The sequence below is a fragment of the Athene cunicularia genome (assembly GCF_003259725.1).
Source record: "Athene cunicularia isolate RWA chromosome 2 unlocalized genomic scaffold, athCun1 chr2_part1, whole genome shotgun sequence".
Lineage (NCBI taxonomy): Eukaryota > Metazoa > Chordata > Aves > Strigiformes > Strigidae > Athene > Athene cunicularia.
In genome coordinates this window covers 5,724,872-5,740,280 of record NW_020799095.1, presented here as the reverse complement: position 1 = coordinate 5,740,280, position 15,409 = coordinate 5,724,872, and the positions used below count along the sequence as shown (strand labels likewise).

General features: G+C 39.2%; 2 protein-coding genes across 4 annotated transcripts in view; one reads left to right on the top strand and one right to left on the bottom strand.

Annotated features, from left to right (window-relative positions):
* The window catches only part of FYCO1 (FYVE and coiled-coil domain containing 1), a 51,015-nt gene that overhangs the window by 24,592 nt on the left and 11,014 nt on the right, over positions 1 to 15,409 (top strand). For all 3 annotated transcript variants that reach the window (XM_026841651.1, XM_026841650.1, XM_026841652.1), the window contains exons 12-14: positions 184 to 333; positions 1,749 to 1,954; positions 2,291 to 2,435. In XM_026841651.1, coding sequence (XP_026697452.1) covers positions 184 to 333; positions 1,749 to 1,954; positions 2,291 to 2,435 — 501 coding nt within the window. The remainder of the gene's footprint in view (positions 1 to 183; positions 334 to 1,748; positions 1,955 to 2,290; positions 2,436 to 15,409) is intronic.
* Positions 7,953 to 10,589, bottom strand: CXCR6 (C-X-C motif chemokine receptor 6). Its single transcript, XM_026841654.1, has one exon. The coding sequence runs from the start codon at positions 8,988 to 8,990 to the stop codon at positions 7,953 to 7,955; it is 1,038 nt and encodes a 345-aa protein (XP_026697455.1). The 5' UTR covers positions 8,991 to 10,589.

The following is a 15,409-nucleotide window of genomic DNA, read 5'->3' as shown; positions in this document are numbered from 1 at the left end:
TCCCTGATTCACAAGAGCTTTGGTAGGTTTCTTGATCTATCTTTATTCCTGAAAGCTTCTCAAAAGTTACAGCAAAGCAATTTTATTGTGAAGCTTTTACCAGCATTCAAATTGAAGATGGTTAACAGCAAACCAGCACTGATAATTTCTGTGTTTTTCTTTCTTTTAACTGTGTGTCTGCAGAGATAAGGATGCTTTATGGCAAAAATCAGATGCTCTGGAGTTCCAGCAGAAGCTTAGTGCAGAGCAAAGGTGGCAGGGGGACACAGAGGTTAATCATTGTCTGGACTGCCAGAGAGAGTTCTCATGGATGGTGCGCCGACACCACTGCAGGTCAGTTTGCTGAACTCTGTTATGCTGTTCAAAACCAAAATTCAGTATGTTCATTTACATGGATGAAATGCTTCTTAATATTCACAGTTCACTGGTGAAAATCATTGATACAGGACATTGTAGAGGCTGAAAGAACACATGAGCTCACAAGGGAGTAAGAGACATTAATGGGGAAAGGTCCCTTGACATGTAAAGGTCTGATTTGGGGAGTGTGTCAGTTTCTCATTTCTCATAATCACACCCTACATAGAGTGGTTTTTTTGAAGGACTGTGTTTTTAATGTATTTATTATGCAGTGCTCTGTGTATGCTGTAAACAATATTCACTAAGATGGTTTTGCTAATGTGATAGAAGTATTCCAGAACAAATCCAACATAATGTGCAATTATAATTTTGGTTACTTACACTAGGTATGTTCAGAGATAATTACTGATTGCAGAGTAATCTTTTTTTAAAAAGTTAATATTAAATTATTTCCTATACAGTTAGCTTGCTTGGAGTTATTAGTTACCTGATCTAGATTTATTCACATATATTTAAGTGGATACATTTCAGGGTCTTAGTGATATATTTGGTTTGGCTCTTAACTGTTTTTTATCCTCATGACCTGATTCATCATGTAACATCTGTAGTACAGGGTCTGTTTCAATTGCGTATGAACATGGGGAACATTTGATGAGGATTAATGAATAGTGAAGTCATTTCTGGTAACAACTGCCAAATTACTCATTTCTATTAAAATCTGTGAAACCTTCTCATGTTTAAACCTACTAATGATTTAAAAGATTATGAAAACCAAACCCACTAAGACTTCATGAATAACAGTCATGCCTGTGGGTTGCTTTTCTGCATGAAAATCTTAACATGTTAATTAAAAACTAGTTGATAGGTTTAATACTGAGAAACTGCAGAATGGAGAGGGCAGGAGGGATGAACGTACATGTATGTGTCCAATATTGTTTTTTCTTCCCTGTCTGAAGTGGGAAGGGGTGACTGCTAAGTAGAGACATATGGATGTGTGATTACAGTCGTTACAATCAAACAACAGTTTTGCTCTGAGTATGACATTTGGCCCATGTAATATTAAGTACATTTCCTTTGTATGCACTTAATATATATTATTTATTTGTATTGCATATTTGTGGGTATTTTTTTATCTTTATAATTAAACACATACTTAATTTTTATTAGTATTTTTAAAGTTTTTTCTGTTTTCCCTATTTATTAAGGCAGAAAAGTATGAATGTGAATTTCTGTCCTGTGTTTGTCAAGAAAACTTGCTTCACCTCAGAAACCAGCACAGTTGGTATTATGAGAATAAGACCATTATGACAAAACCCCAAACTCTGTTACGCAGATATGTTCCACCTGTGTGTGTTACTATTCTAACACCTTTGGTTTCAAATCATTTCTAGAATGTGCGGTCGCATTTTCTGCTATTACTGCTGCAACAACTACATGGTGACAAAGCCTGGTGGAAAAAAGGAGCGCTGCTGCAGAGCTTGCTTTAATAAGCCTAGAGTCATTGTGGACAGCACAGATGATTCTGGATCCAGTGCCAACCAGGAAGGATCACCAGCTTCCTTGGAATCACCTGTGTCACTATCTGAGAGGGCTTTTGGTTAGTGTATTGTTTGCATGCTGTGGAGAAATAAGTAGGGTTCTTAGACATTATCCAAGAAACCACATGGTCACCTCCTGCTCCAAGGACTTGCATGTTCATGGAGTGTTTTCAGGGTGGGACAGGTCCCATCTTTGATTGGTATTGGCAGAAATTTTCATATATATTAGATTAGTGTCGGTCAACCTGAGGTTTTCAGTTGGTTCTACTAGTTACTTAATACTCCTGTAAAGGTAGAGGAATGGCCCAATCTTCCCCCTTAAGGGTTTTGCTTGTTTGTTTCCAGCAGCTAGCTAATATTGTTTATGTTTCTTTTGATGTCCTGTTATGCCACAGTTGCAAGTGAAGCCTCTAAACCACCCGATGATGCAGCATTTGATATAATCACTGATGAAGAGCTGTGCCAAGTACAGGAATCAGACTCTCTCCACAATGAAAGTCAGATGGAGGGAGAGCCTCTGGATCAAAATGTGACAGATCTGTGAGTAAACACTGCTTCATGGAGAAGGCACTCTTTGGGTTTTGTTTAGAGTAGATTTTGGGGGACTTTTTCCATTCAGTGGGGATAGCCAGCCTCTGCAGAAAGAGAAGACACTACTTTTCCCAGCCACATGTTCAGTAGACCAACACAAAATAATTTGGGCCTATTTGCAGAGTCAGCATCAAATCTAGTAAATCCAAACAGCTCCATCCTCTCCCTCCATCTCCTTCACCACAGCACAGAGTAGTCCCAATTCTGAGCTGTGATCAGGCCAGCTGTCACCGTTAAAATCAGCTTTCAGAGCACACTGGATCACTGGTCATTCACACTTAACTTATAATAGGAGCTAAGCAATACTCTGTCACTCACCATTACCTGATATTAAGAGAACAAAGAAGTGGGGAAAAGATACAGAAAGATGTGCTCTGTTTATGACAGGCTTTATTGAACTGAATGTGAAATAACTGGTCTGTGTCTGTAGGATTCCTTACTAATTTAAAAATGATAGCTTACAGAAAAGAAGAACAGGAATTGTGTAACTGCATCTGACACAAGTTTGTTCTTTTTTCTTAAGAAAATGAGAGTGAATGCAGATTTCAGTAATTTTTTTACATCTATTTCTACATAAATTACCAATTAAGAGGATCTAAGACCATATGAATATCTGAGCACTTGGTTTGAAAATTATGTTGTAGTATAGTTTAATGTATATCCATATTTATAAAAAATATTTTTTTAGTATTGTCCAAATATTTTCCAATATTTTCAAAAAATTCTGTTCAAAAAAATTTTATATATTTGAGAAGAAAAAAAAAGGAGCAGAAAATATGCGCGATAAATCGAAATGCTAAACTAAAAATAGCCACAAGAGTAACCAGACTATTGCTGAGAAAACAGACATAGACTCTTTTGCCCTCAGCAGACCCATTTCCGGCATAAACCACAGTGACTTGCAATTTGATTAGAAGGCAGACTCTACAGACTTGTTTATTTGGAAAAAAAAACCTTTTTGAAATTCTACATTTTTGTTTCTTGGTAAATAAGTTCTGTGTATTCTGTCTCCTTTGTATACTGTTGACACTGACAGTGTATTTATGTTTATCATGCATCGGGCAGACATGAATGAACTGAACTTCACAATGCTTTTGTGAAGTTAGTATTGCCTGTGTTTTACAAAGGGAAAATTTGCAGTGAGGGATGTTTGTTTGTTTTAAGAAAAAAGTGTAATGTGCTACTACTTTGAATTCATGCTGTCTGCAGAGGAGATATCACAGGTGAGTTAGCTCTGGAGAACACAACCAGGAGAAAAGAAATAAGTGTGCATCACCATTTTCTTTTAATTTGGGATTGGGCTAGATCCATCTTGTCCCACAGTGTATTCAAGCTGGAAGGAAGGGTTGCCACTAACAGTGGAATGCTATTCTTCAGGGATGCCCATGCAACATCCTACTTGTGCCATGTAAGCTTCAAGGCTTTCCATCTCCCCTTGTTCACAGATTATAGGCAGGAAAGCCAGGAAATGGTGTTTTATCCTCTGTTGCTCTTAGTTCATCAGTTTTATGAGCAGCAGGGAGAGTCCTGCTATGGTCATACTTTGACCTTGAGACACACTTTGCAGAGAATGCAGACTATACCTGCCCTTCCCCACGGCACTTATAATGTTTGAAAGGTCTCAGCCTGAACACTGGCGAGGAGAACAGCCTTCTTACACTGTGGATGAATTGAGCATCTGGTGTTGAGTGTGTGGTTTTGTGTAATGGGAGAGATCTAGAAATGGTACGTTAGTCAGATGATGGTGTGGCACCTGTGGTACGTGTTGAAGAAAAAGAGCAAAAGACAGTGTTGATTATGACAGCACAGATGTTTTCTCACTTGTTTCTGTGGTGAGGAGTGTATATGCACCCAAAGCCTGAGTGCATCTTAGCAGACAAGCAGATAATGCAGCATTTAATACCGTGAGTGTTTGAGGGTAAACATGACAGAGCCACTATACTGAGCATGAGCAAAGGTTCCTCTAACCCTCTGTGGGGTCTTTGACAGCAGCCCATAGTGGGTGTACTGATAATTTCCCAATGTATTTTCTTCCACCTTCCAAGGATCTTCAGTCCAGGGATTTTCTGACCTGCTGGTTTCACTGCTGCAGATTGTTTGGCCATACTGGACTGGCAGACCACCTTGACTTTGTATAGACCTTTGATCTCTTTTTTTAAAAGTGCTCAACTGAATATGGCCTGATTCTTATGTGGAGACTTCAGGGAGTCTTGAAGTATAAATAATAGTCCACTGGCATCCCAATGATGTTCTCTTTGAATGAAATTGAATATATGGGGTAGAATTTACTTTGATACTGTACCTGGGGAAGACAAAAAGGGTTCAAGATTGTGCTTGCTAGATGCATGCCTGAGAAGTGCATACAAATAAGTAAGTTTTCAGGCCAGACTTCTTTACTGAGATTCTGCTGAAAATAGTCCAAGCTATTAATTTTTTTTTCCAGAGATTCGCTGCAGCTCTGAAAGGGAGGGAGACGAGCAGCCAAGAGAGGGAAGAGAAGGGAGGCTGACTGGTCCAAATAGGGAGATCTGCAATAGGCATGCTGTGTTGACATAGCTTTTTACGGCCTGACTCTGCCCGAGTGTCTGGCTATGATTTTCACACTGACCTTTCCTTATTCTGGGTATGAGTTCTCGTTGGACTGAAAATACGACTGTGTGCTCAAAGCAGTGAATTATCTTAAAGGACATTTTCTTTTCTGTTTGTCCCCCTTTTGGTGTCTGCTGTACTGTTATTCTGTTTTTCACTTGTTATCTTCACTTTAACCTTTCCACTGTAGTTCTTTCCTTGAAGCAACATGAAATGATTACAATATTACTTAATAACAGCAAATTTTGAGAGATTGCCTTTATTGGTACAGGTCAGTTGAGAAAAAAAATCTTGGTCATGAGCTGCACAGGTGTGTGGCAAGGTAAGATAGATGCTGTCATAACTCTGGCTGACCTTGGAGCAGCTCTTTCCTAAAGGTTAAGGTTAAGCAGCAGTCACTTCATGCTTTCAGGTCTGCTATGTGAGTTTGGAGAAACCTGGTTGAAATCCTCATGTAAGAAGCTGAAGTAAGTTGTGTAATTGCAGTATATCCTTCTACTTCAAGGCTCAAGGGTTCTCTTTTGAAGTGTTGCATTTTTAAGCTTTTATTTCTAAAGCATTCTCATTTGCAGATTGTGTTCCAAAGCAAAGGTCAGGGTATTGCATAGCACTGGGTCAAAGTGCCCAGGGTAGACCAGTGCATTTCCATTTTAACATATTGGAGAAATTATGTGCCTGCAATAAATGTTGCAGCAGCAGAATCAACATATAGACAACCATATCAACATAATCAACAACCATAGACAGCAGAAGTGTTAAAAAAAAAAAATCCACTACCTTGGTACAGAAACAGTGTATTCACACCTTGGTACTGCTTTTGGTAGAAAGGATATCTCAGCTCGTCTGTGCTGTGGTTGCTTTGGTTTGGATTCTTTTTTTCTTGATGATGCATTGCACTCTTTCCTGACCTAGTTACAACTCACATGGCTGGGCAGGGTGCCAGTATAGCCAAAAAGGGAAACTGCATGTGGTCTGCTTAGAACCAGCCAGGAGAGAAGTGGGGACAGGAGCACTGCTGGTAAAGCCTGCCTGCAGCTGTGTGTTGGGATAGCAGCTTTACTTGCCACACAGACATGAAAGCACAGCATGGTCCGTCCTAGCTTTGTTTTTAAGGATGTTGCACCATTTCACTATGGGAGAAACAAGAGAGATTGTGTAGTAAGGAAGGGATTGCCAAAGCAGCTGCTTTATAAGGGGAAAAAGTGACATGGACTCAATGGTGCTGATAAGGGTCAGGTACCACTGAGCTTCAGTGATCTGGTAGGAAGGACTGAGTGTTAATGAGGAGAAAAGGAACATCCAGAGTGAGCATGGTTATTGCAAGAATGGTTTGACAGAGGTTAAAACTGTTATTACAAAGCTGTAATGCAAAGGACTTCCAGCCTTTGGGCCAGACCCAACCCTGTCTTCATCACAGGCAGCCCACAGCTGCATAAAGCCCTCCCTCTGATCCTCTCCAACATCCCTTCTTTCTTTTCCCTATTCCAGTCTTCACCCTCTTCTGCTACTCTCTGCAAGAGCTTTTCCATGCTGTCTGCCACAACCTGCACTACCCCCTGTGCACCTTTTTGCCTCCCACTGGGAAGTGAAAAAGCCAGAGGTGGAAAGGAGGGACTGCAGAAACAAGGAAGGAGAACAACTAAGGAATCCAGAGTTTCATGGCAAAGGAACTAGTGTGCCAAGAGAATTCCAGGAAAAACAGGCTGGGAAGATGTCATGGTGCAGAGAATGTGTGGAAGTTAGGGTGTGAGAGTTTGTGCCTAAGGAAGCACTGCTCAGTGTGGAGTCCACGTGCGGTATGATATCCCTTGTGTTGACAGGAGGTCTAGTCATCTGGCAATATGAGCTCTGTTATCAGAAGTAAGATACAAAGATACATATATATAGGACATTCAGACCATGTACCTAATATTAGATAGAAGACAGATGAAAATACTGCTTTATTACAGAAATTGTAGGTGAACACTAAAGGACTGTCTGTGAAGACCTTCTCCCAGATAGAAAATACAAAAAAACCCCACAAAAAACCCCAAACACACATGAAACCCAGCATGAAGATTGAAATATCTATGTTTTTAATCCAGCAATTCTCATGAAATGAATGAGCTGAACTAAAATCTATAATATCTTTGAAACAAAGCTCATAAATGCTTTTTGCTGGTCTCAGACCAGCCAGGATTGGGGCAATGCACTGAATCATGACAAACTCACTCAAGTTTGTTGAAGGGGGAGCATTGCCAAGAGCAAATGCCACTGCACTGTCTGCAAGCTCCCAATTTATTGCCACTTGTTTACATAGGTTCATTTTTACTTCTACATCCTGCCAACCTTCAGGTTTTGTCTGTTTATTGCTCACGTGCTCACCATGCTCTGCAGGTGTTTCTTCCTGCTGTTTCTCACACTCACAATGTGCTGTTCTGTAATGTTGCCTCTGTTATCCACAATCATTCTTCTACTCTCAAGGTCAGTTTACATTTTGCTAACTACCAATTTTTCATTCTCACAGCTTTTGTTAACAAACACCTTTCATGGAAAACCAACAGGCCAGAGGTTTGATGAATGTCTCCAAACCATCTGGAGTCATGAAGTCCAAGTTAGTTTTATGTCATAAAGAACAGAGTTTTGTCTCATTGTTTCTTATGCCTTTTGAAGATCTGCACAGTTAATTCAGTTACCAGCTTTGTCTTAGAATCAGCTTTGACCAGGAAAAGCAGGAAACACTGAAGTCTCAAGATTAAGATAGGTTGGCCTAAAGCCAATCACAGTGTCTTTACTAATGGGATTGTATTTCCTCTTTCATGCAGGCTACCTACCTCAGTATTTACAAAACAGAACAAAACAAAAGCTGTAAATAGTTGCCAGATTTTCTAGGCAGTGTCATAGCGGGTACATGCTTGTTACATCTGCATTATTTGAGGCAGTAAAAGTTCTAGAGCCCTCCTCTTCAGGGTTTTGCCATGATTTAGTCATAACTTGCCGTTTGACGCATCTTGAATTTTTAATAATTTTCTGTAAGTTCCTCCTGAATTTCACCCCCATGAAGAAATACAGAACAGGGTTAAGACAGCCATGGAAATAAGCAAGAGCTTCTGTTACAATGATTGCATATTCAAAGCTGCTGTTCAAGTTAAAGCTCCAGTCTATGATCTTTATCAGTCTCAAGAAAGTATAGGGTGACTGAGTAAGAATAAATACGACAACTACAGAAAATATTTTTTTTAGAGATTTGTTCTTTTGAAAACTTCTGGCATGCAGTAAGGTTCTAATAATTAGTGAGTAGCAAATGGTCATGGCTAGCATGGGAATAAAATAGCCAAGGGTCACTTGGATCACTTCAAGAACCATCTCTGTTTGATGGTTTGGGTATTCTTCCTGACATATTGCCTTATCAATACTAAACACCTCACTAAAAATAAACTGCGGTGTGGCAAATGCTAGTGATATCACCCAGATCAAGACACAGATTAATTTGCCCCATGTCATTCGTTTGGTTTGACACATATGTGCTTTGGTGGCGAAAGTAATAGCAATAAGCCGGTCAATGGTGATAGAAGTTAGAGTTAACATTGAAGTGTACAGGTTCAGAGTATACAAGCCCCGTATAATACGACATGTCACAGTGCCAAAAGTCCAGTCCTGAGCAGCAGAATATGCCCAGAATGGCAGCGTCCAAAGGAAGACCCAGTCAGCTATAGCCAAGTTCAGCAAAAATACATCTGTCAGCATCTTCAGTTTCTCATAGAAAACTAGTATGACAAAGACCAGCGCGTTTCCTGCTAACCCAAGGATGAAAACAGCTGAGTACATACAGGGCAGGAAGACTCTTGTAAATATGTGAAAATTCTCACTTCCATTTTCGTTGGCATCAATCATGGAGAAGTTATAGTAAAAGTTGGCAACATCTGTGGTTGCCATATTGCCTTCTTTTTAAAGGCAGCCTGTAAGGAGACACATTGAGATCTTTTTAGTCAGCAAATAATTAAATCCTAATGCATCCAGGAGACAGACAAAATCCTAAGTGCTATCAGATAAGAGTTGTAGTAAAGCATCCATGACAGGAAAAAACGAATATATTTATTTGCCAAAGAGGATTGTCTTGACAGTTAAGACCCAAACACAACAGCTGGTGGATTTAAATACATCATCTGTTCCTAGATCTATACTAATGGGGACTCAAAAGCATAAGACAATTACAAAGAGGTTTCTGGAAACAGAATATGGATTAAGCTTTCAAATACATCAGTGGTTTAAGTGTTTAGATCAAAGGTTTCTGGGGAAACTCATGAGAGAAGCAGAATTTGTTTTGCCAAATTCAGCCTTTAGGCTCAGGTTGCAGGCTCTAAGCGTCAGAGTCGTTTGGCTTGGGTTGGACCTGTCTCAGAAAGTAGGATTTGACTCTCAGTGAACAAGTGGTTTAGAGCTTGTGGTTCAGTTCAGCGTTAGCTCAGTGTTTAGATGCTAGTCAGATTGTCAGATGGTGGCACTTCTTCCTTTCCTCTTCTCAAGTGACTTACTGGAAACATGGAGGATTTTTATTTGTATCTCTTCCCCATTTGATTTTGGTTAATCTGTTTCAAACATCTGTATTACTGTCAGAGAGAGGAGTGACAACCACTCCTCTGTCAACCCCCCTGTATGACACCCCTTCCCAAGAGCTGATGCAGTATCAGGTCTCCAAGGCAAGGGTCTGTTTTCTGTCAGGACTGTCACTAGCACCATAGGAACATCTGTAACCGTAATAATCAGATTTGAAAGGTGTTTGCCTTATAAAGAAAATCTTTCATGAGACAGGTTAATGAGGTTTTCAAAGATTATGTAGCATGAAGTTAAATGTCCTCTCTCTTGAGCTACAAAGAACATGTTTCTGTGAGACTAATCCTACTACAAGATATTACTCAGCATAAGATTAGCAGAATTCACCTCTGAATCATTCAGACTGGCAGAAAGGCCTCGCCTGTGTTAGTTATAATTTGCAGCAGATTGAACGTTACCCGAAAAAGTAGTTTCCATGGGGCCAAGAAGCAGAGCTAGTGCAGTCTCTTAGTCACCAGAGAAGTACTATACAACTGTGTGCTGCTTTGAAAAGTTACTGGCTCTTTATAAAATAGTTTATGTTTCAGCTCAAATGGAAGCTAAGCACAGGATGAAGATAGCCAGCGAAATAAGTTAGGCCTAACAACATCAAGGCAAAGTATGCTGAAACAAATGGAAGCGTTGTGTTTTATTTTACGTACTCTTTGCAACAGCAGTCAGCTGACGTTTCTTGCCTCCTTCTTGTAAAGGAAAGGTGTTTTTCTCTAAACTGAAACAAAGTCATCATCAGGTACTCAGTTATGTATTTTGACAACGTAACATTATATTAGTAGGCTTACTAAAACAGTACAGTTCTCTCTGGTGTCCAAGCTTACTGGAAATTAGCCTTTAGGAGAGTCTTATTGACTCTTTTAAAAGTAGAATTTTTAATACCTGCTTTTAATCCATAATAATTTTTTCCCATAATAAGATACAGAATTCACTCTCAGAACAGACCAAAATATTTAAAATTTTAACTATCTTTTTTCTTATTCAAATTCAGGCAGTAATACCTTAATTTGGTTTTGATGAAAACAAATGGGAGTTTTACTATAGATTTCATATAGAAGCCAAGCTAGGATAACTGTTGAACTCCAACTGTGAAGAATTTTTTTACGTACATACAGCAGGCACTGGCTTCTGATATTCTTGTCTCCCCCACATGATGATATGAGAAATCTGCATATCAATGGAGAACAGAATGCTGCAGAAGAGATCTTTCTTGCCAGGTACATAAATTTTTTTTAGAGATTACCCAAGTTAAAAATGTTTTTAATATATCATGCACTTTACATTTCTCAGTTAGCTAGGCTCCTAAACTCTGAATTTATGGACTGTGTTGTAGGAAAGAGATGAGGTGACTGACACCATCAGATAGCAAAGGATTAATGGGAGTCCTTGAAAGTGACCTTTCAACTGATGCTCTAGAAATGTATCTTTCTTTTCCTTTTTTCTCTTGCCTGAATATATAGCCATTTAAGTTTCTTCTTACTTTGACAGCAGGAGAAATGAGTCTTAAGTGCCAAAAAAAAAAAAAAAAAATAGAGAAAAATGTCCTACATGCATAAAAGTAGGCTAACCTTACAGAACTGCACACTCATTTTTGAGACAAAGTCAGGTGTGGAAGTTTATAGCCTTTTTTTTTTTTTTCTTTCTTTTTTATGCTGGAAATCAAAAAGGAGCTGAGAAGGACTTGATAAAGCTGAAAATTTTTTAATCCCAATTGTTGTGTTCCAGACAAGCTGAAGTTACAGTTTAGAGTTGTTTAAGAAGACTTTCTTGAAGGCTGATGCTGTATTATAAGGCTGAACAGGTTTTGGATCAGCTGACCACCTCTGCCAAATGTTTTCAATCTTTGCTACTGAAAATGTACTTCAAGTGTGTATAACCTGATATGGAAGTTAAGAACATAGGGGTAGAGCCTTATCTTCTGCAGACCAACCTCTCCAGTCCACTGAAATACAGACCAGTAACCTTTAACCTTTTTTTTTTTTTTTTTTTTTTTTTTTTTTTTTTTTTCCCCTGCCAGTGGATGGTAAATTTTAAGTCCAGCAATTTCCTTTAAAAATATTTTCATTCATTCATGATACATTTTTATTATGTTACCTGATATGTTTCTGTCCAGAAGCTCTTGAAGTATCCTGCTTGTTACTCACACACCTAATTTAGAACCCACATTGTGTGTTGTCTCAACCTTGAGAGTTGTTACACCTTGTCAGAATGGTTGTTCATGGAGTTATTCCAGCTTTCCGCTAAAGGAAAGAAGAGTAGTCATCTTTCTACCTGAAGTCAGATAGTGAGAAAGCATTTTGTTTGTTAGGGAGGGAGGGAGGGAGGAGGAAGAAGATTCCCTGGTCGGAACAGTGAGCAGGATAAGTTTATTTGCTGGTAATCATTGTTACAGCTTGTATGTAGGTTCTAAAAAAGTTTAGAAGTTTAATAGAAGCTTAAATTGGATAGAAACACCATCACAGGTGGAAAAGTGAGCTAGAGAGAGCCACTCAGTGTCCAGTGTGTTAGCACAGGATTTGCTTTGAGGTCTGGTTCTGTTAGAACTACTAGATTGATGAAATGGAAATGCAAGCAAGTAATGGAGAGTCAGAACATGCTATTCTGGTTTGTTGCAGCATAAATAGATAGTTTTCCTCCTGTCACCAGAAGAATGCTGCTTAGCATCTCCACCACTCTGGGAACTGGGTATCCCAGGAACTGGTCATCTCAATGTTACAGGCTTTTTTCCCCATTTGGTGCCATGGTCTGATTTCTGTTATGGTGATCAGCTATCCTGCTTTAGTAGCTGCACCTGAAAAGCAGGGTGTAACAAGCAGTAATAATGATCCTGCCAGCTGTTTATTTCTGTTGTCTCAGGGTTCCAAACAGAAAATCCAAGATCAATCTTTTAAAGATAACTCTAAATAAAAAGTAATTTTAGCATATAATAATAAACAGCCTATTTTGCCATCATTATAAATACAGACTATAAACAGAAAAATGGTAAATAATGCTCATGAACCAACCTCATTAGAAAAGGGTTTTGAGATTGTAATCAGAAGAGGGGAAATTATCTTGAGATTTATATTTGTTTGAAGAGATGAGAGGTTTTCAAGCACATAGCAGTTGGGAAAACAGATTCTGGAGCATAAATGGAAAGGAGATAATTAGCATATGTCTTCTGAGAAAAAGATACCAAAAAAATTTCTCTGAAGGCCTTTTTCAAAGCCTAGTAAGTATAAACCAAAGAGCTACTGCAATAACAAGGCATCAGAAAAGATTTAATAACAAAACCAGTATCTTTAGCTGTGTGAATAAAACCCCACCCTTTCTCTTAATTTTGTAAGTCAAAATGGAGGATACTCGTGATACTAACAAAATCTTTCAAGTTTTAATATTTCTAAATGTTAAAGCTTCTTTTTTGTTGTATTTTTAAACTGTCGAGCTATTCACCTGAAGTCAAGAAAATACTCACTTACTAGACATGTCACATCTTGGGGGAGCACAGTCATCTTTCAGAGGAAATGTGAAAGCAGCAGTTTGCTGTATTTATCAGTTCTGAAGTCTGTGCTGCTGCCTCACAGCTTTTGTAGTTGCTGTTGACCAAAGCAACGTGATGTGAAGTTACGCTTTTTGTTTTGATTCTTGAGTGATACTACTACAGATAATAATAGTATGGACAAGCTGTGCTCTCAAGATGGAGTTCAAATTCACTTACATGTGGCCATTTGTCTGAAATGTCCAGAATAAAATTGATTTTTCAAAAATTATTTCCAGAATTTAAACAATCTGTATTTATCATTTAACTTTTCTAAATATGCATGCATATTTTGTGACAATACTGGATTTTCAAATTCCTTCTAGTTGTTCTTTTTTTTTCTGGAGCAAAAATATTCCAGTGACAGTTTTCTCAGATTTTTTTTTTGTCCATCTGAGATGAGCTAGAAATGGCTAGAAAGATTGTGTTGGTGACCATCCCCAAGTGAGGTTTTTACCTTTAATGCAATCTCAGCCCTAGTTAAAGTTGGTGTGTATGCTAAATTTTCTTTCAGAGTCAATGAAAGAAGGTGGGAGAGCCTCTATACATTTACAGGGGAGCCAGATGGGGGCTACCCAGTGCAGGAGTGACTGTTTTCACTCGAAGCAAAGGCAAGGGTGGTAATTGACTTAAAGCCTATGAATACAAGATCTGAGAGAGAAATAGTTGTGAGACAGCTCTTGGGAGGGTGCAGGGAAGTGGAGGTGCCTTGGTGGCACTGCTCAATGAAGTGATACTCTGCTGTTGCTTGTTCTGACTGTAATTAAGGACATCTTTTGTGCACTCCTTGTGATTAAACTACATGCCTGGCCACTACCACAACTCAGCGTGAGCTGTAGCTTTCATTTAACCTTTTCTGTGGTATTCCTTCATAGCAGGAGCCCAGTACCTGCACATCCCATAAAGCAATGTGCTGCATGCAGTGTACATAACCTTTCAGGTGGTTTCCTAGCTGTATTTATCAGGTATGCTCACTTCCCTAGTGAGCCTTGCTGCTCTTGGTAGCCTTTGGAGACTCACCTTCAGGAGTGGTGATTAGTGTAGAAAAGTAATAGCCTTACTCATGGATTTTGCAAGAGAGGGAGGCAGTATTCAGAGAAACTAGCTGTGCAGTTAGATGTTTGCAGCAGTCTGTGGTACAGTAGCTGGAGTGCTTCTGGGACTCTGTTCTGTACCTCTGAGTACTTGAATTTGGTACCTGCAAATGTGTATAAAAAACCCACATGAAATCTGACATAACCCTACTGGCACAAGAAATGCAAGGCCTTGTCATGTTTTTTAAAATTTGGTTCTCTCTTGTGCTTCATTGCATGTGGTAGCAATTCCTCTGTCTCTGTGAAACAAACCTACAGCAAGGTGCTAAATATTTACAAACTGTTCCTGTCATACAGATGACCAATAGGTTGCAACAGCCACCTGCTTTTAGCAGTTATTTTCCAATGCAGAATAGGGCATGAGAATGATAAATCAGTGGCTAAGATATGTGGTAGCATATGTACCCTAAAATGGTGTGAATGTCTGCCTTGAGAAAAGATAAATTTCCCACCATGCTGCAGAAGGCCAGCAATTAGCCCTTTCTGCCAGTGAGGCCCATTTAAATTCCTTAAAACCAGAAAGTGTTGAGTTGGTTTTGAAGTGTCTTAAGGAGAGCTCATCTGAGCCAGTCTTGTCAGCCTAGTTCACAGTGACCTCGTTGCAACTGCTGCCTCCTCAGTCAGCTTTCCCATTGAGACCAGTACCCTCCTGACATCCATTTGCCCTTATCCATACATGAGTTACCATGGGATCACTTCTGTGTAACTTCTAATACACTCTTGACCAGAGGTCTGCAGTATCAGTGGTATTCAACCCTTTATCATGCATTCAGGATCAAAAGAAACTCAGAGATACTTTATTTTAGCTTGCTAGCCTAACTGTAATTTGACCTGTTTCCTCTTTTGTTTCATAAACTGTGTTTCCATAAAATATTTTTTGACAGCCTGCTCGAAGAAGCTCTCTCCAGTATAGGAATAGCTGCTGCTGTGTGTGTCTGCATACATGTAGTTTTGTAAGACTGGATAACTTTCCTTGGTTTGCCTGGGGTATACCTATTCTAGCATGACTGAATTATCACTGTGACCTAGGAATTATGGTAAAAATAGAGGTGAGCTGTGCGAGTTTATCTCAGGGAGAGGGTTGAGAGACTAGTTGATATTCCTGGATGGATCAGTGTAAAGAACACTTATTGTATAGT

Excerpts from the sequence above, each read along its gene's own strand:
- CXCR6 (XM_026841654.1), bottom strand. The coding sequence starts at position 8,990 with ATGGCAACCACAGATGTTGCCAACTTTTACTATAACTTCTCCATGATT.